This window comes from Aegilops tauschii, chromosome 4, assembly GCF_002575655.3.
Source record: "Aegilops tauschii subsp. strangulata cultivar AL8/78 chromosome 4, Aet v6.0, whole genome shotgun sequence".
NCBI lineage: Eukaryota > Viridiplantae > Streptophyta > Magnoliopsida > Poales > Poaceae > Aegilops > Aegilops tauschii.
The window spans coordinates 500,849,709-500,874,723 of NC_053038.3; the positions used below are offsets into that span (position 1 = coordinate 500,849,709).

At 45.8% G+C, this 25,015-nt stretch overlaps 1 protein-coding gene and 1 long non-coding RNA gene across 2 annotated transcripts; both read left to right on the forward strand.

The window, feature by feature from the left end:
• Nucleotides 1–10,723: 10,723 nt before the first annotated feature.
• LOC109754260 (mitochondrial import inner membrane translocase subunit TIM23-1) lies at nt 10,724–11,738 on the forward strand. The gene has a single exon (XM_020313169.4). The coding sequence runs from the start codon at nt 10,863–10,865 to the stop codon at nt 11,460–11,462; it is 600 nt and encodes a 199-aa protein (XP_020168758.1). The 5' UTR covers nt 10,724–10,862; the 3' UTR covers nt 11,463–11,738.
• Nucleotides 11,739–11,929: 191 nt separating this feature from the next.
• LOC120963141 (uncharacterized) lies at nt 11,930–16,658 on the forward strand. Its single transcript, XR_005755154.3, has 2 exons — nt 11,930–15,675; nt 16,382–16,658. It is a non-coding gene; the product is annotated as an uncharacterized lncRNA (long non-coding RNA).
• Nucleotides 16,659–25,015: the final 8,357 nt, after the last annotated feature.

Genomic DNA, 25,015 nt, shown 5'->3' on the forward strand with positions numbered 1-25,015 from the left:
GTGGACTTGCTAGAGAGCTCTGACATAGACTTTTTCTGATGTTATGATAAATTGCAATTGCTTCAATGACTGAGATTATAGTTTGTTGGTTCTCAATAAAGTTTCTGATTCATACTTTGCATTGTGATCAGATTATTACTTGAGCATCAGAAATCATATGACAATATCCATATATGTTGCCATTATGAGAATAATCATGATGCCCTCATGTCCGTATTTTATTTTATCGACACCTCTACCTCTAAACATGTGGACATATTTATCGTTATCGGCTTTCGCTTGAGGACAAGCGAGGTCTAAGCTTGGGGGAGTTGATACGTCCATTTTGCATCATGCTTTTCTATCGATATTTATTGCATTATGGGCTATTATTACACATTATGTCACAATACTTATGCCTATTCTCTCTTATTTTACAAGGTTTACATAAGGAGGGAGAATGCCGGCAGCTGGAATTCTGGGCTGGAAAAGGAGCAAATATTAGAGACCTATTCTGCACATCTCCAAAAGTCCTGAAACTCCACAGAAGTTATTTTCAGAATATATAAAAAATACTGAGCGGAAGAAATACGTCAGGGGGGCCTCCACCTGTCCACGAGGGTGGGGGCGCGCCCTACCGGCGTGCCCCCTGCCTCATGGGCCCCCTGTTGGCCCTCCGGTGCCCATCTTCTTATATATGAAGTCTTTCGTCCGAAGAAAAATCATAAGCAAGCTTTCGGGACGAGACTCCGCCGCCACGGGGCGGAACCAATCGAGGGCTCCGGCAGAGCTGTTCTGCCGGGGACACTTCCCTCCGGGAGGAGGAAATCATCGCCATCGTCATCACCAACGCTCCTCTCATCGGGAGAGGGCAATCTCCATCAACATCTTCAGCAGCACCATCTCCTCTCAAACCCTAGTTCATCTCTTGTATCCAATTCTTGTCTCATAGTCTGAGATTGGTACCTGTAGGTTGCTAGTAGTGTTGATTACTCCTTGTAGTTGATGCTAGTTGGTTTATTTGGTGGAAGATCATATGTTCAGATCCTTTATGCATATTAAGGCTCCTCTGATTATGAACATGAATATGCTTTGTGAGTAGTTGCGTTTGTTCCTGAGGACATGGGAGAAGTCTTGCTATTAGTAGTCATGTGAATTTGGTATTCGTTCAATATTTTGATGAGATGTATGTTGTCTCTCCTCTAGTGGTGTTATGTGAACGTCGACTACATAACACTTCACCATTATTTGGGCCTATAGGAAGGCATTGGGAAGTAATAAGTAGATGATGGGTTGCTAGAGTGACAGAAGCTTAAACCCTGGTTTATGCGTTGCTTCGTAAGGGGCTGATTTGGATCCATATGTTTCATGCTATGGTTAGGTTTACCTTAATACTTCTTTTGTAGTTGTGGATGCTTTCAATAGGAGTTAATCATAAGTGGGATGCTTGTCCAAGTCAGGACAGCACCCAAGCACCGTCCACCCACATATCAAATTACCAAAGTACCGAACGCGAATCATATGAACGTGATGAAAACTAGCTTGACGATAATTCCCATGTGTCCTCGGGAGAGCTTTTCTCTATATAAGAGTTTGTCCAGGCTTGTCCTTTGCTACAAAGAGGATTGGGCCACCTTGCTGCACTTTATTTACTTTTGTTACTTGTTGCTCATTACAAATTATCCTATCACAAAACTATCTGTTACCTATTATTTCAGTACTTGCAGAGAATACCTTGCTGAAAACCGCTTATCATTTCCTTCTGCTCCTCGTTGGGTTCGACACTCTTACTTATCGAAAGGACTATGATAGATCCCCTATACTTGTGGGTCATCAGCGCAGGGCTTCGCCCAAGCACTACGGCGATATGACCGAGGTGGATTATGGTGGAGGGGGCACCGCACACGGCTAAGAGATCAATGATCAACTTGTGTGTCTATGGGGTGCCCCCTCCCCCGTATATAAAGGAGTGGAGGAGGGGAGGGCCGTCCCTCTACTATGGCGCGCCCTGGGGAGTCCTACTCCCACCGGGAGTAGGATTCCCCCCTTCCAAGTAGTAGGAGTAGGAGAGAAGGAAGGGGAAGAGAGAAGAGAAGGAAGGAGGGGGCGCCGCCCCTCCCCCTAGTCCAATTCGGACTAGGCCTTGGGGGGCGCGGCCTGCCCTAGGCAGCCCCTCTCTCTCCCCCCCTAAAGCCCATAAGGCCCATATACTCCCCGGCGAATTCCCGTAACTCTCCAGTACTCCGATAAATACCCAAACCACTCAAACCTTTCTGATGTCCGAATATAGCCTTCCAATATATCGATCTTTGCGTCTCGAACATTTCGAGACTCCTCGTCATGTCCCTGATCTCATCCGGGACTCCGAACAACCTTCAGTACATCAAAACACATAAACTCATAATACAGATCGTCACCGAACGTTAAGCATGCGGACCCTACGGGTTCGAGAACTATGTAGACATGACCGAGACTCATCTCCGGTTAATAACCAACAGCGGAACCTGGATGCTCATATTGGCTCCTACATATTCTACGAAGATCTTTATCGATCAAACCGCATAACAACATACGTTGTTCCCTTTGTCATCGGTATGTTACTTGCCCGAGATTCGATCGTCGGTATCTCAATACCTAGTTCAATCTTGTTACCGGCAAGTCTCTTTACTCGTTCCGTAATGCATCAGCCTGCAACTAACTGATTAGTCACATTGCTTGCAAGGCTTATAGTGATCTGCATTACCGAGAGGGCCCAGAGATACCTCTCCGACAATCGGAGTGACAAATCCTAATCTCGATCTATGCCAACCCAACAAACACCTTCGGAGACACCTGTAGAGCATCTTTATAATCACCCAATTACGTTGTGATGTTTGATAGCACACAAGGTGTTCCTCCGGTATTCGGGAGTTGCATAATCTCATAGTCATAGGAACATGTATAAGTCATGAAGAAAGCAATAGAAACATACTAAATGATCAAGTGCTAAGCTAACGGAATGGGTCAAGTCAATCACATCATTCTCTAATGATGTGATCCCGTTAATCCAATGATAACTCATGTCTATGGCTAGGAAACTTAACCATCTTTGATTCAACGAGCTAGTCAAGTAGAGGCATACTAGTGACACTCTGTTTGTCTATGTATTCACACATGTACTAAGTTTCCGGTTAATACAATTCTAGCATGAATAATAAACATTTATCATGATATAAGGAAATATAAATAACAACTTTATTATTGCCTCTAGGGCATATTTCCTTCAGTTTTGCCGATTTGTTTTTCCAAGCATGTTTGAATCATACGTTGGTAAGTGGCCCCAACGTTTTTTAGTCCGAAGGGCATAGTGTTGAAGCAGAAAGGGCCGTACGGGGTGACGAACGCTGTTGCAGCCTGATCCGATTCCTTCGTTTTAATTTGATGGTATCCGGAATAGGCGTCTCGGAAACACAATGAATCATGTCCTACAGTTGCATCAATGATCTGGTCAATGCGAGGCAACGGGAAAGGATCTTTAGGGCAAGCCTTGTTGAGGTCTTTGAAATCGACACGAAGGCGCTAGGATTTGTCCTTCTTTGGTACCATGACCAAGTTGGCTAACCAATACGGATGTTTGATTTCCTTGATGAACCCGGCTTCTAGCAGTTTGGCTAGTTCTTCTCCCATGGCTTGACGCTTGGGTTCAGAAAATCGCTGCGGTGTCCACTTCATGGGTTTGAACCCCTTGATTATGTCCAGGCTATGTTCGGCCAGCCTGCGTGGGATGCCCGGCATATCTGAAGGGTGCCAGGCAAAAATATCCCAATTTTCACGCAAGAATGTGCGTAAAGCGGCATCCACTGCCGGATCCAGCTGTACTCCGATTGACGTTGTCTTGTTGGGGTCCGTCGGGTGCACTTGAAATTTGACTATTTCCTCTGCTGGCTTAAAAGAGGTGGATTTAGGTCTCTTATCGAAGATCACATCGTCCTTGTCCATCGTGGACCATAGGGTGGTTAGTTCTTCGACCGCTAGGGCTTCGGATAACGCCTTGAGGGCCAAGGGTGCGGTTTTATTTTTGGCGCGGAGTGCTTTGTCCGGGTCACTCGAGATTGTGATGATTCCGTTGGGCCCGGGCATTTTAAGCTTCATATACCCGTAATGGGGTATAGCCTGGAAACGTGAGAAGGCGTCCCGTCCGAGGATGGCGTGATACCCACTGCTGAAGGGGACCACATGAAAGAGCAACTCTTCGGACCTGTAGTTTTCGGGCGTGCCGAATACCACATCCAATTTAATTCTCCCAGAGCATCGTGCTTCTCGACTGGGGATGATGCCTCGAAAGGTGGTGTTGCTTTACCCGATGCGTGTTCTATCAATCTGCATTTTGTCGAGCGTATCTTCATAGATAAGGTTAAGCCCACTGCCGCCGTCCATGAGCACTTTGGTAAGTCGGAAACCGTCCACAATGGGGTTTAAGACTAGGGCGCGGGTGCTCGGACTGACCGAGCCTTTGGTTCGTCTTTGGTGGTGAAGGTTATTGTCGCGTCGTTCCAGGGGCTTAGTGCGGTAACTTGGTGGGCTTCGGCGAGGTCACTGAGTGCCCTTTTTCCCCGATTATTTGAAGAAAAGGTCTCGAAGACCGTGAGGACATTAAAATCGTTCCTCTTCGAAGAGTGTTTCTCTAGAGTAATGGTGGTGAGGATGGCCTCTCCACTCTTTGCTACCTGCCGGAGCACCGAACATGCTCGAAGGCTATGGGTTGGGTTTGTGCTCAGAGTTGCATGTATCGGACATGGCTTGTCAAGGAGTTCATCAAGAACGGACCTATGTCCCGTAAAGGGTTTATTCTTTCTGTTGACAGACTGATGATCGGATGCGCCGCTAGGGTGCATTCGCTTAGTCCGGGCCGCACACTGCTTAAAGGCAGCAGGTTCCAGTTGAGTTTGCTGGGACTTCCATGTGCTTTCCATCGCGCAGTACTTTTGTACTACATGTGACAGTTCCGTGAAGCTCTGTATGTGATGGCGGTCGAGGGCGTTCAGTAATCCCTCATCGGTACAATTGTGATGGAAGACCGAAACTGCATCTTTGTCGCAGCAATCTTCGATCTTGCTTTTAACAAGTAGGAACATGGCCCAAAAGTGATGGACCATTTCCTGAGGTTGCTGCCGTATATACATCAGGTCGTATATGTCTGGAGGCCCTGAGTTGCTTGGAGAATATTGATTGTGGTGGGTGGGTGGGTTAAAATTTGAATCCCGACCCACATCAGTGCTTGGAGCTTCGAAAATCTCTGAAGTGACCAGTTCGAATCCAGGGAGATCCAGATGCCCCCCCCCGATCCTGTATCCGAGCCAGAGTTTGATACGTCTCCGTCGTATCTACTTTTCCAAACACTTTTGCCCTTGTTTTGGACCCTAACTTGCATGATTTGAATGGAACTAACCCGGACTGACGTTGTTTTCAGCAGAATTGCCATAGTGTTATTTATGTGCAGAAACAAAAGTTCTCGGAATGACCTGAAACTTCACGGAGAGTATTTTCAGAAATAATAAAAATTACTGGCAAAAGATGAAGACCAGGCGGCCCACACCCTAGCCACGAGGGTGGGGGGCACGCCTGCCCCCTGGGCGCGCCCCCTACCTCGTGGGCCCCCTGGAGCTCCTCCGACCTCAACTCCAACTCTATATATTTGGTTTCGGAGAGAAAAAATCAGAGAGAAAGATTCATCGCGTTTTACGATACGCCGCCGCCAAGCCCTAAACTCTCTCGGGAGGGCTGATCTGGAGTCCGTTCAGGGCTCCGGAGAGGGGAATCCGTCGCCGTCGTCATCATCAACCATCCTCCATCACCAATTTCATGATTCTCACCGCCGTGCGTGAGTAATTCCATCGTAGGCTTGCTGGACGGTGATGGGTTGGATGAGATTTATCATGTAATCAAGTTAGTTTTGTTAGGGTTTGATCCCTACTATCCACTATGTTTTGAGATTGATGTTGCTATGACTTTTCTATGCTTAATGCTTGTCACTAGGGCCCGAGTCCATGATTTTAGATCTGAACCTATTATGTTTTCATCAATATATGAGTGTTCCTGATCCTATCTTGCAAGTCTATAGTCACCTACTATGTGTTATGATCCGGCAACCCCGAAGTGACAATAATCGGGACCACTCCCGGTGATGACCGTAGTTTGAGGAGTTCATGTATTCACTATGTGTTAATGCTTTGGTCCGGTACTCTATTAAAAGGAGGCCTTAATATCCCTTAGTTTCCGCTAGGACCCCGCTGCCACGGGAGGGTAGGACAAAAGATGGCATGCAAGTTCTTTTCCATAAGCACGTATGACTATATTCAGAATACATGCCTACATTACATTGATGAATTGGAGCTAGTTCTGTATCACCCTAGGTTATGACTGTTACATGATGAACCGCATCCGGCATAATTCTCCATCACCGATCCATTGCCTACGAGCTTTCCATATATTGTTCTTCGCTTATTTACTTTTTCGTTGCTATTGTTACAATCACTACAAAATACCAAAAACATTAGTTTTGCTATCGTTACCTTTTGCTACCATTACCACTACTATCATATTACTTTGCTACTAAACACTTTGTTGCAGATATTAAGTTTCCAGGTGTGGTTGAATTGACAACTCAGCTGCTAATACTTGAGAATATTCTTTGGCTCCCCTTGTGTCGAATCAATAAATTTGGGTTGAATACTCTACCCTCGAAAACTGTTGTGATCCCCTATACTTGTGGGTTATCAGAGTTCGGGGGACTTGGAGTCCCGCCTAAAGAGAGAGTATCCGGCTCGAGTGGTTCGGAGACCCGAACATATTTGGTTCTCAACATAGGGGGAGAAGTGTCCTCGGCTCGTTCCTCAACGACCGCTACCAGGTGGGTGATCGACGGGCGATGAATCTCCCTCTCGTCAGGCTTAAGATCGATCCGACCATAGTCTGTTGAAACCCCCAGGGCGGCGATGCGGTCTAGCAGCTCGTTTAAGGATGAGACGTCTGCCGGATCCATCTTTTCGGAGTATTCGAGACCGATGCGAAGACGGTGTTCTGCGGTCATAAGGGGTGCTGTAGGCTTGACGGCCGTACGGGCGCCTACGATGAAACCGCCGAGCTGGAGGGTCCGCCCAGAAGTCAGGCTCCTTCCAGAGGTAATGTTGTCGTTGATGACTAGGCGAGCCATATATCGCTTTATCGGGACTACACAACAGAGCTCTCAATGAAAGCACCAATCTCAGTGTCAAAACCGGCAAATCTCGGGTAGGGGGGCCCAAGCTGTGTGTCTAAGGATCGATGGTAACAATGGACAAAGGGACACAACGTTTACCCAGGTTCGGGCCCTCTTAAAGGAGGTAAAACCCTACGTCCTGCTTGATTGTATTCGATGAGTATAGGGGTTACAAGAGTTGATCTACCTCGAGATCGTAATGGCTAAACCCTAGCTTCTCTAGCCTATGAATATTATGATCATAGCCTCTACGGACTAAACCCTCCGGTTTATATACACACCGTAGGGGCCTAGGGTTTGTACAAAGTCGGTTCACAAGGGAAGGAAACAATACATCCGGACTCTAATCTTGCCGTCCATGCACACAGGAGTCCTACCCGAACACGGAGTGATGGCCCTAATAAGCTTTATCCTCACGACCCATTCAGTCCGGCCCGCATCCACGAGCCGGACACCTGAGGACCCCCAAAACCAGGACTCCCTCAACTACAACATGGGGTACTATCTTGTCGATGGTATCTATCCTCAGTGGGCGGCGTTTGTGAAGACCATATCCGAGCCGCGTGGCAATAAACAGAGACACTTTGCAACAATGCAGGAAGCGGCTAGGAAGGAGGTGGAGAGGGCATTTGGTGTGCTTCAAGCTCGTTGGGGAATTGTGCGAAACGCTGCAATGATGTGGGAATCGGAAACTTTGTGGCAGCTGATGACATGTTGTGTTATTCTGCACAATATGATTGTCGAGGATGATGGTGTTGCCCAAACCCATGATTTCGAAGCACCCGGAGAACAAGTTAAAATCTTGGAAGATCATGATGCGACTCAGCTTATGCACTTTCTGCAGATGGGGGTATATATAGGCAAATTTGTAGTCCCGGTTGGTGTCTAAAACCGGGACTGAAGACAGACCTTTAGTCCCGGTTAGAGACACCAACCGAGACTACAGGGTGTCGCTCCTGGCACAACCCATTTAGTCCTAGTTGGTGTCTCCAACCGGCACTAAGGGTCCCAATCGAACCGGGACTGGTGCCTGCCGAGCCCCGTCCGGCGTCCTAGCCGCTCGAACCGGGACTAATGCTCACATTAGTCCCAGTTCGTAACACGACCGGGACTATTGCTCCTATCCTGCTAGAACTAAAGCCCTGTTTTCTACTAGTGCCCCACACCCCAGAAGCTACATATAGAAGTTTGTCATTAGAAGCATTAAGAATAGTAGGGATGGCAGACTCACCATGCTAATCTTTGTTAGCTGGTCTCTCTCTCTCTCTCTCTCTGGCAGGGCTTCACTATTCTGGTCTTGTTTCCCCTTCAATCTTCCACATCTCTTGAGCAGCTCAGAATCCTTGACTTCCTCGAGCTCTCCTCTCTTAGCTTTTTCAATTTTTATCTCAAAGAACTCCTGGATAACTATATAGTCCACCAAGACCAACCCCCTCTCGTTCTTTTTGTTCCATATCTTCCTCCTCGGTTCCCTTACCCACCTCATCTTCCTCATTTTCATTTTACTCTCCCATATCTTCCTCTATCTCCTCATCCAGCACCTTGTTGTCAGTTTGTGATCCAACCAAATCAGGCTTATCCATAGCAGGCATCAACCTCAAATTCTGCTGCAGTAACCGATGTTGTCCCTTAACTTCTTTTTCCAAACTAATTTCCATTATTTCCATCTCTTTTCGTTTTCCTCTTCCAAAACCAACTGAGCTACTTCTATGGAAGCATGTTCCTCAGCCAGACGCAGTTTGATGAGTAAGATAGCCCCCCTAGTCATGTGAATTTTCACTTTCTTTCCCGCGGCTACAATCTCCAGAATTCTTTTTCTGTAACTCAATTGTTTTCACCACACTTTCAATTTCCTGCAGAGACAAACTACCTAGAGTGATATTAGTTCTATATTTCTCATAGGTTCTACTTATTCATTCCTAGTAACTCAGGCTCCTTCGCATCCCTTGTATCTTCTAGATTAGTGTAATCAAACACCTTTCTTTTGTTACCATCATCTTCATACCACCCTTGCTCAGCCACTGATTCTACTTTGAAATCAATATCATATAACATGAGTTCTTTGGTAGTAATCTCAGTTCTAGAGGATATTTTGCTCACATCTCTTATTCCACACTTTATCCTTATCTTTTCTTTGTCGTGTAACGTCTCCACATCCACCTCCACCACATGTCCTAAAGATGACCCAGTTTCACATGCTCCAAGAAAATGCCTCAGGGTGTCAGGTACCCCTGTCATATGCATCCCATACAAAAGTTGCATGGTTTAATGGCATAACATCGACACACATGGCTCCGGCATCCTCACTACCAAGTGTGTCGCCGAGAAGTATGTCGTCGGGCAGTCCTTTCGACCCCATTGTGGCACCCTCTACCGAACAATGACAGAGGCAATCCCCTAGCATGCATCGACGTCAGCAATAGTCAGTGCATGGAGCCATGGCAGTGCACGGCTCGTCGGGATAAGAAGTGAGGAGGAGAGAGATAATGACACCCAAAAAAAAATTCACGGCCCAAAAAGGAGCACTGACATGGCAAGTGGGATACTAGAAAACCGGTGACATGTCAGTGGGTTTTCCCTCCTTTCTGGTTTTGGACGATTCGTGTTCGGTATCAGAACATGAGGGACCAAATGTATGTAGCCGAAAAAAGGATAAGGGAGCAAATGTTAACTTCTTGTAAATTCGAGGGGCCAGAAATATACTTTTCTCTTCAACAATTATGTAGTTTTCGCGTCTTAAGATTAATTTCTAAAGAGCAAGTTGTTTTGTTCTTCTTCCGGCGAAAAAGGTACGGATTGGTTAAATGGATCGCATGCACTAGAGAGCAAGTGGGTCTAGGAATTCATGATTTTGACATGAAGAATGTTGCCTTACTTAGGAAGTATAGTTGTTTAAGCTCCTTGTTACAATTGATGGAGTATATATTCCCGTGCCTTGCCGGGGGCCAAAAATCGGGCTGGCCCAGCAAGCAGGGCCCATATGGCCATGTATATTCTAATTTTGACTAGTTTAGATAAGGCCCATAAGTTCAAGGACTTGAAAACTCCAGCACAAGCCTTCAACATGGCCCATGATTCCTGGCGTGGGCTTTGCCCAGAAGAGTCGAGACGGTTGGCTTCCCTCTCCACGAAGGAAGAGAAGTTTGGGTATTGTAATTGATAGAGCGAAAGAAGCCACATGAAGTATGATGCCTTCTTAAACCCTAGCAGCTATGGTAATTAGCAAAGATGATTAGAGGCTTTTTGCAGGAGGTGTGCATGTGGTGTGGTACGGCCAGCCTGTGAATAAGACCCAATTCTTTTGCCAGAATCTGCCAGAATCCGACCCATACCCAGATCGGTCTTGGGGCTTGACTCGAGGGATGGGCCTTGCACGCTGGCGGGTCGAAGGCCCTTTTATTCCCCCATGCCTTGTTCACCATGGGCCTTGAGGCCATGGTTTCCGGCGTGGGCTGGCACAGAGTCCAGAGTCCAGACGCTTTGGCTTTGGCTTTGGGTTTGGCCCCCTCTCCACGAACCAACCGGCGACTTGTTTGCGGTCCGTCAGCAGCTCCGTCCGTCCGTCCCCAAACCGAAACCCTCCTCTCCTCCACTTTCTTTCGTGCATCCCACGCCCACCTCCGCCGCCGCCGCCGCCGCTGCCGCCATGGCCGATCCGCGGCTCTACCCGTCGGGATCCGCCCCTCACCGCGACGAATCCACCACCGACGGCTCCGGCCGGCGGCTCTACGACCCGTACCAGGACCTCAACATCCCCACCGCCTACAAGAACCTCTACGACCTCCCCACCTCCCCCGAGTTCCTCTTCCAGGAGGAGGCCCTCCTCCAGCGCCGCTCCTGGGGAGAGAACCTCACCTACTACACCGGGGTCGGCTACCTCTCCGGCGCAGTCGCGGGAGCCGCCGTCGGCCTACGCGAGGCCGCACACGCCGCCGAGCGCGGCGACACCGCCAAGATCCGCGCCAACCGCGTCCTCAACTCGTGCGGCTCCGCCGGACGCCGCGTCGGCAACAGGCTCGGCGTCATCGGCCTCCTCTACGCCGGCATGGAGAGCGGCATGGTCACAGCCAGGGACGGCCAGGACGACTGGATCAACAGCGTCGTCGCCGGCCTCGGCACCGGCGCGCTCTTCCGGGCCGCCCAGGGCCCCAGGTCCGCCGCGGTCGCCGGCGCCGTCGGTGGGGTCCTCGCCGCCGCCGCCATGGCCGCCAAGCAGGCAGCCAAGAGATACGCGCCCGCCTTCTGATTGATTGATTGATTCATGCCCTCCTCCTGCCGGCCGGTATTATTAATCTTAATCAATCGCTCGCTCGCTCGCTGCTCCTGTCTGTCATCAATCGAATCAATTGGCCAAGGATGTAGTACTAGTTTCTTCGTTTATTGCTGTCAGAGTTAATTATTTGAGAAGGGTCATCTTCTCGACATTATTATGATATGTTATAAGTGTTATGCTACATGAAAACAACGATGCCATCGGTATCATCTGATCAGCAAATTTTTGACATGCCTTGTTGCAATGTAACATCATCTTCTTTCTTCATCACTACTTAGTTAGCGACCTAGATTGTCGTGGGGGGGGGGGGGGGGGGGGGGGGGCTTACATTATGCTGGAGAGTCCAGGAAATCGTGGAATGTAATGTTCATTGCATGGTACTCCCTCTGTTTCTAAATACAAGTCTTTTTAGAGATTTCAATATGGGATGTAATGTTCATTATATTCACTCATTTTGCACCGTATGTAGTCCATATTGAAATCTCTAAAAAGACTTGCATTTAGCAATTATCGTGGTGCTTGCTTTGCTTCATGTCTGATGAAATATTTTGCCGCAGAATGGCAGGTTAATTGGGTATTTCTCTTATCTTTCTGCTGATGTTATTGTTCTTGAATGCCACACTGCTATTTCAATTAACTAGACTTGATGAAAAAGTTGAGCTTTTTGCATTCTACTACTCACAGTGCGTTCTGCTTGTGTCCTTTTCTCATCTTTCTGCAGATGTTATTGTTACGGAACGCTATACGGCTATTTTAAGTAACTAGAGTTGATGAGAAACTTGAGCCTTTTTGCATTCTGATAGTTTAACAACAATGCATTGCTAACTCACAATGGAATGCTCTACTGTTATTTCGAATAACTTGAGTACATTGCATCCTGCTATTGAAGAATGCATTTGGATCACCGTTATTTTTGCACTTGTCCATATATGCTTTATCCGTTGATGATATTCTTGCCTATTTCTATCCTGGCAGCTTGCTAGTGCTGGCATATGCATCCTAGTGTACTACTTCTTCACATGTAGGACGTTTTTGCAGATTGGTGTACATTGGCACTCTTCAGGTTCTATTTTAGTGTGTGTGTTCACTCAATTTAGGTCTGTATGCTGTCCATAATAAAATATCAAAAACATGTTATATTTATGAACGGAGGGAGTAGATGAATTGGGTATTTCTCTGATTTTTCTGCCAATTATATTGTTACGGAACGCTATACTGCTATTTTGAATAACTTCAGTTGATGAAAAAGCTGAGCTTTTTGCATGCTAGTATTGCACTGTGCATTCTACTTGGGTGCCTTTCTGATCCTTCCGCATATGTTATTACTACAGAGTGCTGTACTGCTAATTCTGATGACTAGAGTTGATGAGAAACTTGAGCCTTTTTGCATTCTGATAATTTAACAACAATGCATCGCTACTCACAATGGAATGCTCTAGTGTTGTTTCGAATAACTTGAATTCATCGGAAAGTTAAACTTATTGCATTCTGCTATTGAACCATGCATCTCATAGTTATGCTTGCACTTATCCCTATATCCTTTATACAGTTATGATATTCTTGCCTATTCCATTCGACCTAGCTTGTGGGTGTCAGACTCAATAATATGTTTGTGTGCGTTTACATTATGCTGGAGAGTCCAGGACATTGTGGAATGTAATGTTCATTGTAGAGTAATTTCGCTAGGTTATCTTGGTGCTTCCTTGGCCTCTCTTGTGGTGAAATATTTGGCCGCAGAATGATAGGTTAATTGGGCATTTCCCTCATCCTATTGCAGATGCTATTGTTACACAAGACTTGTTACTGCTATTATGAATAACAAGAGATGATGAAAAAGTTGGGCTTTTTGCATTCTATTCTAGGTCCTTTTTTGATCTTTCTGCACATGTTACCGTCACAGAATGCTCTACTGCTATTTCAAATAACTAGCGTTGATAAAAAAAAAGTTTGAGCTTTTTGCATTCTAGTATTGCACAATGCATTCTCCTTGGGTTCTTTTCTGATCCTTCTGTACATGTCATTGCTACAGAATGTTGTGCTGCTCATTCTGAGAAACTTGAGCTGTTTGCTTTTTGGTATTTTTATTTTAACAATGTGTTGCTACTCACACTAGGATGATGTACTGTTATTTGGAATAACTTGAATTCATCAGAAAGTTGAGCTTATTGCATTCTGCTATCGAACAATGCATTGCTACTCACACTAGGATGCTGTATTGTTATTTGGAATAACTTGAATTCGTCAGAAAGTTGAGCTTATTGCATTCTGCTATCGAACAATGCATTTGAATCATGGTTATATTTGCACTTGTCCATAGATTCTTAATTCGGTTAAGATATATTACCTCCGTCCCAAAAGGCTTGTCTCAGATTTATCTAGATACAGATGTATCTAGAGTTCTAGACACTAAAACAAGTAATTCGGGACGGAGGGAGTACTTGCCTATTTCGATCCTGGCAGCTTGCTAGTGGTGGCATATGCATCCTAGTGCATATTGGCGCTCTTCCAGATTTTATTGTTACTGGATTGGTGTACAGCTTTCAAGTAACTTGATGAAAAATTTGAGCCTTTTCCATTCACTTCTTTCTTCAGATGTTAGCACTGGTATTTTGTACCGCTGTTTCCGTTATTAGTGGGGCAAAACTGATCGTTTTGCATTATTGAGTTATTTTGCTTTTCTCCATACATTCTTTATATATGATATTCTTGCCTATTTCAATCCTGGCATCTCACTAGTATCGGCATATGCATCCTGGTGTACAGTAATATCTACAGGAATGCTATATTGCTATTTCAAATAACTTGATGAAAACTTGAGTTGTTTGCGTTCAGTATTGCACAGTGCACTCAGATGTTATTATCACAGAAATTTTTGTGCTGCTGTTCCTATATTGATGAAAAGTTGAGCTTTGTGCATTTTGGTATTGCAAAGATAATAATACATGTGGGTCACAGCACAGGGTTGTTTATCATTTTTCCCTACTAGTAAGATGCGCACGGAACACCAGGATGCATTGATACAGGAGTAGTTTATTTGACAAAAAATGTGGAGGGTCCTCTCAACTATTAAAAAAATCCATATCTTATTCAGATATTCAGTTATGTTGCTGAGCTCATAAGTATCAGGGGTATAGTGAATACAAATGAAAATAGGCAAGCACGTTCAAGTGTTTTATCTGTATGCAAAATTCATGAAATGTAGCACACAGCTAGAACAGTCCAACATGTTTGTTTCTAAAACATTAAGACTTCATTGAATTTTATTGCAATTATTTGAGCTCAGGAGCCAAGTTCATATCTCATCTTCTTCTATTTCGGCAGTAATCGGGTAAATGATATAGAATTAAAGTCTAATGGGTAAGGACACTATTGTTGCTCTAGCCCCTTCCCTTCCCTATCTGGATCCTACTCCACGGCTGTAAGAAAACACAACTTTTCCTCAAAAAAGACTTTGCGCGACTTTCTCCAGTAAAAGCTTCACCTCTGTCATGTTTGCTCTGTAGTTGCACTTCAACGTCTCCTAACTCATACTCTTTGTATTGTAAAGAAAAAACTCCATGCTTCGTCAGCTCCTCCAGATACTTATAATTGTGCATCAAGCCTGTAACCTTTGCATGAATAATTACAACATATACAAAAATATAACATCTGTAATGATTGCCATATGTTGCATCTCTTTCCACATGGGATTTTCTCTCGACCTTGTGTTGCCTCCCCTGTGCACATGGTGTCCCATCTCACAATCGTAGATACATGTTGTGAATTAGTAACAATTCTTGTTTCACATATCAGATGGATATTACAAAGTTGCGACTTATTTCTACATTTCACTGTCAATTAGCACATCCAGGCACAAATCTTCTGCAAGTGGATGCTCATCATAAATTAACAACATACTTGAGTTGCGGGTTTGAACTTCTAACTGCAATTGCAAGCTAAAAATTGAATTGTATAGCAAACAGACCTTTTCTCGGCATACATCACATTTTCATGTATCCGTACAAATTCTGACTCAAGCTGTAGCTTGAACATTATCTTTGCAGGGCTCAGGCGGCTCCTGACCATCTACAGCTTGAAAGACTAATTCACAAGGAGGAAGACTGAAAGTACTTGTACTGATCTACACATATGTTTACAAGATTATATGGCGTATATTATCTCTGTTGCTGTCGATGTCGACATCAAGGTATGTGTTAGTAAAAAAGATCCTTTAGATGAGATCATGGCACCCTAGAGATAGGTGAACATATAGTCCAAAATCAAGTACTGAACACCCAGTATTTTCTGCAATTTGAGCTCAGTATTTGGATGTTTGGCTGGAACTACAACTTCTAGAATTGCTAAGCCGAACGACTAACAACATATCTGAATTGTCATTGTGAAACGCAATTTATTGAGCTTAGATATACAAACAAATGCTCAACGTACAGAAGGCAATGCTTCTTGCAGGCAACCTTTGCTGTATGTATATATCATTAGATTGCTGCTTAATAGAACAAACTTTCAGCCTCTTCTTACATTACATAAAGCAAGATTTGGCTGTAACGCCATGAAAACCAGTCACCTACTGCCTGGTACTTAAGCCAAGAACTCTGTGCTTAGTAAGATCAGGATCTTCTGGCAATTTTTTGTGTGTGCATATTTTGGTTATCCTAAAAACAATCACATGCTGATTCTTATGCTTATTATAATTACCTTCCTTAGTGAGAAACACTTCTTTAAATGCAATATTGCTTGTAAGATCAAGCATAATCGCTTTTTTTAAATGCAATAGTATTTTCTCGCAAGTTAAACTATCCTGCAAAACAGACACCAAATCACTTCAGTATAAACACAAAAATGAATTGAAAGCAATGATCACCTCACATTCAGCGATTGTCGTGGTCATTCAGGTTGATGCCAGAGGAGAGGCACTGAAGGAATGCACGCCAGCGGGCGCATCAGACTCCTTACATTGGCTTCACAATCGCAAGACATGTGAGCGTTGGAGCCGATAACTACAAAATTTGAAAGATAAGAAGATTGTGCTAATGCCAGATCTCCGAAATTACCAGGACGACGAGCATTCTCCAATACATATTATCATATCCATCCTTAATAGAACTGCTCCTTTCCTTGGAACAGCTGTAGAAGACAAAATAATATATTATGCTACCTTTCTTCCAAGTATTCAACATTGCTCATTGTGTGCCAGTATATTAGGCACACCAAACTTAAATGAGAAGATAAATGGCAGCAATGAATCGAAAAAACATATATACTATAGCTTGAGCACACATTTATAAATGGTTCCAGGACAAACAAGAACGAAGTAGACATGTTTGACTGAACACTTTGCTACATATGCACAGCGAACCTGAATTTGTGTACAACACCACCATGAATCTACAAATAGGCCATGGAATCATTTGTCAATCATAGTATGCCCTTCTTTTAGTTGTTTGCTTAGAACATATGTGAAAAACAATATTGGCTCTGAAGATCTCGCCTCATCTATCTTCTGACCTAAAAGGGCATCAGACAATCACTACTTAAACATAACGGCCTGTAGTATACCAGTCCCATGGGAAAACGGGTAGCCAAGCAGCTAGATTCACCTCCAGATTGGCGTGACGAGCGTGTGGCTCTTGAGGTGTAGTGCAAGCAGCTTGAGTCCCATCTGCCTACCCATTTGATTTATATTGGACTGCAACTCTGCAAGACTGGCTTCTAGATCCTCGTCCCTTCTAGAGAGTTCGACTTGGGCGCACGAATTGAACTCTGGGTAACAAACGAATTGAACTCTGGGTAACAAAAAAAATGAATTTTGGAGGCGGCACGGGTGGGAGGGATGAGGATTGGGAAGGAGAGGCAGTAGCCAAGCATAGTACCTCCACATGGGGCGCTTCAGTAACAGTGGGGAAGGAGGAGGAGGACTATGCGGAAGCGCCGCCGCCAAGGAAGCAACACATAGCCGGCGGCAGTCAGCGCCAGGAGACGGGGAAGGGGGTGGAGGAGATGGCGAGGAGGAGGGGGTGTGGAGATGTTGGGCGCTGGGACTAATGCGCAGAGGAGGGGGCAGGAGATGCGTCGCCGGCATGCTTGCCGAGGTCGGCATCGGAGAAGATGGGGATGGGGTGGAAGAGATGGACGAGAGGGCCATGGTGTTGGTGGGCCGTGTGAAAGATCGTGGATGTCGCCTAGAGGGGGGTGAATAGGCGCTTTAAAATAATTACGGTTGAGGCTTGAACAAATGCGGAATAAACCTAGCGGTTAATTTGTCAAGCACAAAACCTACAACAACTAGGCTCACCTATGTGCACCAACAACTTATGCTAAGCAAGAAAAACTACTTAGGTGATAGCAAGATATATGACAAGAAACAATATGGCTATCACAAAGTAAAGTGCATAAGTAAAGGGCTCGGGTAAGAGATAACCGAGGCACGCGGAGACGACGATGTATCCCGAAGTTCACACCCTTGCGGATGCTAATCTCCGTTTGGAGCGGTGTGGAGGCACAATGCTCCCCAAGAAGCCACTAGGGCCACTGTAATCTCCTCACGCCCTCGCACAATGCAAGATGCCGTGATTCCACTAAGGGACCCTTGAGGCGGTCACCGAACCCGTACAAATGGCAACCCTTGGGGGCGGTCACCGAACCCGTACACTTTGGCAACCCTTGGGGGCGGTCACCGGAACCCGTCAAATTGCTCGGGGCGATCTCCACAACCTAATTGGAGACCCCGACGCTTGCCCGGAGCTTTACACCACAATGATTGAGCTCCGAACACCACCAACCGTCTAGGGCGCCCAAGCACCCAAGAGGAACAAGCTCAAGGGTACCAAGCACCCAAGAGTAATAAGCTTCTCAACTTGTAACTTCCACATATCACCGTGGAGAACTCAAACCGATGCACCAAATGTAATGGCAAGGGCACACGGAGTGCCCAAGTCCTTCTCTCTCAAATCCCACCGAAGCAACTAATGCTAGGAGGAAATTGAGAGGAAGAACAAGAAGGAGAACACCAAGAACTCCAAGATCTAGATCCAAGGGGTTCCTCTCACATAGAGGAGAAAGTGATTGGTGGAAATGTGGATCTAGATCTCATCTCTCTTTTCCCTCAAAAACTAGCAAGAATCCATGGAGGGATTGAGAGTTAGCAAGCTCGAAGAAGGTCAACAATGGGGGAAGAACACGAGCTCAAGAGATAAGGTTGAATGGGGAAGAAGACCCCCTTTTATAGTGGGGGGAACAATCCAACCGTTACCCCCAAAACAGCCCCGCAGAGGGCGGTACTACCGCATAAGGCAGCGGTACTACCGTGGAGTTAGGAGGGCAGGAGAGATACGGACTCGAGCGGTACTGCCGCGGTGGTAGGGTGGTACTACCGCTCATGAGCGGCACTGCCGCTCTACTGCCGCTGCGAAGTACCGCACAATCCGACACGAAAAAAGACCCCTCGAGTCGACGCGGCAGGGGCCTAGTACCGCAGCGGTACTACTGCTGAGGACCCACTGGCGGTACTACCGCTGCGGAGCGGTACTGCCGCCTGTGACTCCTAAGCGGTACTACCGTTGGGTACCGCGGTACTACCGCTGGCGCCATCCTAAAGGCACTGCCACGAAAACAAGTATACTCCAAGGAAAACCAGAACTGCCAAAACTTCTTCATATGAGCTCCGAATTGAGCAAACTCAAGCTTGTTGGATACAAGACGACTGGTTATAGTAAGAAGAGGCAGGGGAGGTATGCCTAACAAATAGAGGAGTGAAACCTCCAACCGAGAAGAACCGGCATAACCTCCAACATCGAAAACATCATAGAAGATGCGAGTGAACTCCGTTTTCGACGAACTCGAGCTTGTCATCAAGATGACCATAAGCTCCAAAACTCACAAAGAGAAGAACCAAACAAGAACCAATAAAGATGATGCAAGGATGCAATGGTTTGAGCTCTCTATGAACGATACGATCAAGCTACTCATCGAGAGCCCCCCTTGATAGTACGGCAATCGATCCTATAACCCGGTCTCCCAACTACCATCATGAGACCGGTAAAATAAAAAACCTATCAAGAGCAAACCTTTGCCTTGCACATGGTCCACTTGAGCTTGATGATGACGATCTTGACTCCCTCAAGATGGACCACCTTTCTTGATTGCGCTGGCTCGATGAAGACTAGTTGATTGCTCCCCCATACTCCACTATGGGTGAGCCACCCTTCCGCACATCTTCACAAGTCCATTGTCACCACAATGGACGGCAAGCTTCAAGCACTTGATCTCTTCGTGATGCTCCACTTGAACTTGCACACGACAATGTTGATGACGATCACCACTTGATGTCATCCTCTCCATGGGTTGAGTGATATCTTCCTCTTGAGGCAAGCCCATGAACACGTACCTAACCCCACATAGAACTCTCACATAGACCATGGGTTAGTACACAAAGCACAATGGACAATGCTTACCATACCATGGGATCACTTGATCCCTCTCGGTACATCTTCTACGCTTTGTGAGTTGATCAACTTGATTCACTCTTGACTTAGTCTTGATCAACCTAGAATCTTTCCAACTCTCTTCATTTGGATGATGTCTTGAAGGTAAACATGAATGATCTTCTTCAAGACATGCTTGCAATAAGCTCAACTCTCACATGACCAATCTTTGGATAATTCCTTAATAGCACCTTGGTCAACACAAACTCTCCTTGAAACCAACACATGTACTCCAAGAAAAGCCTATGGACAAAACCTTCAAATATAACTCAAGAAAAGCCTATGGATAATTCCTTAATAGCACCTTGGTCAACACAAACTTTCCTTGAAACCAACACATGTACTCCAAGAAAAGCCTATGGACAAAACCTTCAAATATAACTCAAGGCAACCATTAGTCCATAGAGATTGTCGTCAATTACCAGAACCAAACATGGGGGCACCACATGTTCTTTCAATCTCCCCCATTTTGGTAATTGATGACAATCACTTTCAAGAGAGTTTATATAAGGAATTATGCATCACCATGCAATGCAACAACCAATGATGCATGAGTAAGAGATGCAAATGCTTAGGGACAAAACCAAAGCAAGAGGAGAGAATTCTCTAAACTTCTCCACAAAACTCTCTGAAACTTCTCCCCCATTGGCATCGATTGCCAAAATGGGAGAAAAGCTTAGAAGGCCAATATAAATTGTGTTCCTCCATAATTTGTGTATTTATCAACAAGAGAGTGGAATGCAATACACAAGTTTGACGGTAAATATTAGGAGGAAAACAAACTATATTTAGGCCCAAAGTTTACAAAAGAAAGATATGCCACAAAGACATAAGAAAGAGAGAAACAAGCAAACAAGCAATCAAAAGATACCAATTGAAGCAAGCAATCAACGGATATCAATTGAGCCAACTAGACCAATGATCCTACGTGCCACATGAATGAAATAAATTATGATATGAGCAAAGGAGTGTTCTATAGAAACTAGAGAAGCTCCCCATGATTTGTGCACAATTTAGTTTTGTAACTGGATACAACGAGCACAAAATAGGATCGTCACTCCCCCAAGATCAATAGAACCTCACGACAAGTGCAAGAGAGCAACAAAGTGTTCTAAAGACACTAGGATCAAGAACTCACATATATTCATGAAAACATAATAGGTTCAGATCTGAAATCATGGCACTCGGGCCCTAGTGACAAGCATTAAGCATAGCAAAGTCATAGCAACATCAATCTCAGAACATAGTGGATACTAGGGATCAAACCCTAACAAAACTAACTCGATCACATGATAGATCTCATCCAACCCATCACCGTCCAGCAAGCCTACGATGGAATTACTCACGCACGGCGGTGAGCATCATGAAATTGGTGATGGAGGATGGTTGATGATGACGACGGCGACGAATCCCCCTCTCCGGAGCCCCGAACGGACTCCAGATCAGCCCTCCCGAGAGGTTTTAGGGCTTGGCGGCGGCTCTGTATTGTAAAACACGATGATTTCTTCTCCTTGATTTATTTCTCCCCGAAAGCAAATATATAGAGTTGGAGTTGGCGTCGGAGGAGCTCCAGGGGGCCCACGAGGCAGGGGGGCGCGCCCTCCACCCTCGTGGCCAGGGTGTGGCCCCCTGGTCTTCATCTTTTGCAACGATTTTTTATTATTTCCAAATAGACGTTCCGTGGAGTTTCAGGTCATTCCGAGAAGTAGATACGACGGAGACTCTGAAAGATCGTGGATGTCGCCTAGAGGGGGGGTGAATGGGCGCTTTAAAATAATTACGGTTGAGGCTTGAACAAATGTGGAATAAACCTAACGATTAATTTGTCAAGCACAAAACCTAAAACAACTAGGCTCACCTATGTGACCAACAACATGCTAAGCAAGATAAACAACTATGTGATAGTAAGAAATATAACAACTAGGCTCACCTAAAGTGCATAAGTAAAGGGCTCGGGTAAGAGATAACCGAGGCACGCGGAGACGATGATGTATCCCGAAGTTCACACCCTTGCGGATGCTAATCTCCGTTTGGAGCGGTGTGGAGGCACAATGCTCCCCAAGAAGCCACTAGGGCCACCGTAATCTCCTCACGCCCTCGCACAATGCAAGATGCCGTGATTCCACTAAGGGACCCTTGAGGACGGTCACCGAACCCGTACAAATGGCAACCCTTGGGGGCGGTCACCGAACCCGACAAATTGCTCGGGGCGATCTCCACAACCTAATTGGAGACCCCGACGCTTGCCCGGAGCTTTACACCACAATGATTGAGCTCCGAACACCACCAAGGTTGGGGCTATCTCCACAACCTAATTGGAGGCTCCCAACGACACCACGAAGCTTCACCACAATGGAATATGGCTCCGACGTGACCTCAACCGTCTAGGGCGCCCAAGCACCCAAGAGTAACAAGCTCAAGGGTACCAAGCACCCAAGAGTAATAAGCTTCTCAACTTCACTTCCACGTATCACCGTGGAGAACTCAAACCGATGCACCAAATGCAATGGCAAGGGCACACGGAGTGCCCAAGTCCTTCTCTCTCAAATCCCACCGAAGCAACTAATGCTAGGGAGCAAAATGAGAGGAAGAACAAGAAGGAGAACACCAAGAACTCCAAGATCTAGATCCAAGGGGTTCCCCTCACATAGAGGAGAAAGTGATTGGTGGAAACGTGGATCTAGATCTCCTCTCTCTTTCCCCCCAAAAACTAGCAAGAATCCATGAAGGGATTGAGAGATAGCAAGCTCGAAGAAGGTCAACAATGGGGGAAGAACACGAGCTCAAGAGATAAGTCTCAGTGGGGAAGAAGGCCCCCTTTTATAGGTGGGGAGAAATCCAACCGTTATCCCCTCACTCAACCCGCACGACGCGGTACTACCGCACCGAGCTGCGGTACTACCGCGGTTGGCTGTGGTACTACCGCTGCAGGTTGCGGTACTACCGCTTGTGCGGCACTGGCCAGATGAAGGCATGTTGCACAGGGCAACGAGCGGTAGAACCACCGGAGCGGCACTACCGCGCGCCCCTACGATACTACCGTAAGGCAGGCAACACTAGGCGCAGAGGAAGCGCGGAAGTAAAAAATTACTTCCGTATCTACTTCCGCTGAGGGAGGACCTGCGCAAAAATCCGGCACGGTACTACCGCACACGTGGAGCGGTACTACCGCGTAGGGCGCGGATGTAAAAAATTACATCCGCCCCTACTTCCGCTCATGCTGCTGTGCCTGGCCAGAGCCCACGGTACTACCGCGCCCGCGGTGCAGTACTACCGCGTAGGGTGCAGATGTAAAAAATTGCATCCGCCCCTACTACCGCTCGAGCAGCTGCACCTGGCCAGAGGCCACGGTACTACCGCTCCCACAGAGCGGTACTACCGTGAGCACCTGCAGTACTACCGCAGGGGACTGCGGTACTACCGCAAGGGCCTGCGGTACTACCGCTCCGGAGAGCAGTACTACCGCATGCCCCAGATCAGCAACACTAGGAGTCCTTCATTTTGCAGAGAAGACAACAGAGGTAAACAATAAAACCAGAACTGCCATAACTTCTGCAAATGAGCTCCGAATTGAGCAAACTCAAGCTTGTTGGATAGAGGAAGACGAGTAGCATCAAAACAACGACTGGTTATAGTAAGAAGAGGCAGGGGAGGTATGCCTAACAAACAAAGGAGTGAAAAAAACAGAGAAGAACCGGCATACCCTCCAACATCGAAAACATCATAGAAGATGCATGTGAACTTCGTTTTCGATGAACTCGAGCTTGTCATAAAAATGACCATAAGCTCCAAATCTCACAAGGAGAAGAACCAAACAAGAACCAATAAAGATGATGCAAGGATGCAATGGTTTGAGCTCTCTACGAACGATACGATCAAGCAACTCATCGAGAGCCCCCCTTGATAGTACGGCAATCGATCCTATAACCCGGTCTCCCACAACTACCATGAGACCGGTAAAATAGAAAACCTATCAAGGGCAAACCTTTGCCTTGCACATGATCCACTTGAGCTAGATGATGACGATCTACTCCTCCTCAAGATGGACCACCTTTCTTGATTGCATTGGCTCGATGAAGACTAGTTGATTGCTCCCCCATACTCCACTATGGGTGAGCCACTCTTCCGCACATCTTCATAAATCCATTGTCACCACAATGGACGGCAAGCTTCAAGCATTTGATCTCCTCGTGATGCTCCACTTGAACTTGCACACCGCAACCTAACCCCACAAAGAACTCTCACGAAGACCATGGGTTAGCACACAAAGCGTAATGGACAATGCTTACCATACCATGGGATCACTTGATCCTTCGGTACATCTTGTGCGCTTTGTGTGTTGAATCTTTCCAACTCTCTTCATTTGTCTTGAAGGTAGACATGAATGATCACACAATCTTCTTCTTCAAGACATGCTTGCAATAAGCTCAACACTCACATGACCGATCTTTGGATAATTCCTTAATAGCACCTTGGTCATCACAAACTCTCCTTGAAACCAACAAATGGACTCCAAGAAAAGCCTATGGACAAACCCTTCAAATATAACTCAAGGCAATCATTAGTCCATAGAGATTGTCATCAATTGCCAAAACCAAACATGGGGGCACCGCATGTTCTTTCAGTATCAACTCCCCCAAGCTTAAACATTTGCTTGTCCTCAAGCAATTCAGTTGATAAACTGAAAGTGATAAAGAAAAACTTTTACAAACTCTGTTTGCTCTTGTTGTTGTAAATATGTAAAGCCAGCATTCAAGTTTTCAGCAAAGATTATGACTAACCACATTTGCAATAACTCTTAGGTCTCATGTTTACTCATATCAATGGCATAACCAACTAGCGAGCCATAATAATAAATCTCGGATGACAACACTTTCTCAAAACAATCATAATATGATATAACAGGATGGTATCTCGCTAGCCCTTTCTGAGACCGCAAAACATAAATGCAGAGCACCTTTAAAGATCAAGGACTGACTAGACATTGTAATTCATGGTAAAAGAGATCCAATCATAGTCATACCCAATATAAATTAATAGTAATGG

Excerpts from the sequence above, each read along its gene's own strand:
- LOC109754260 (XM_020313169.4), top strand. The coding sequence starts at position 10,863 with ATGGCCGATCCGCGGCTCTACCCGTCGGGATCCGCCCCTCACCGCGAC.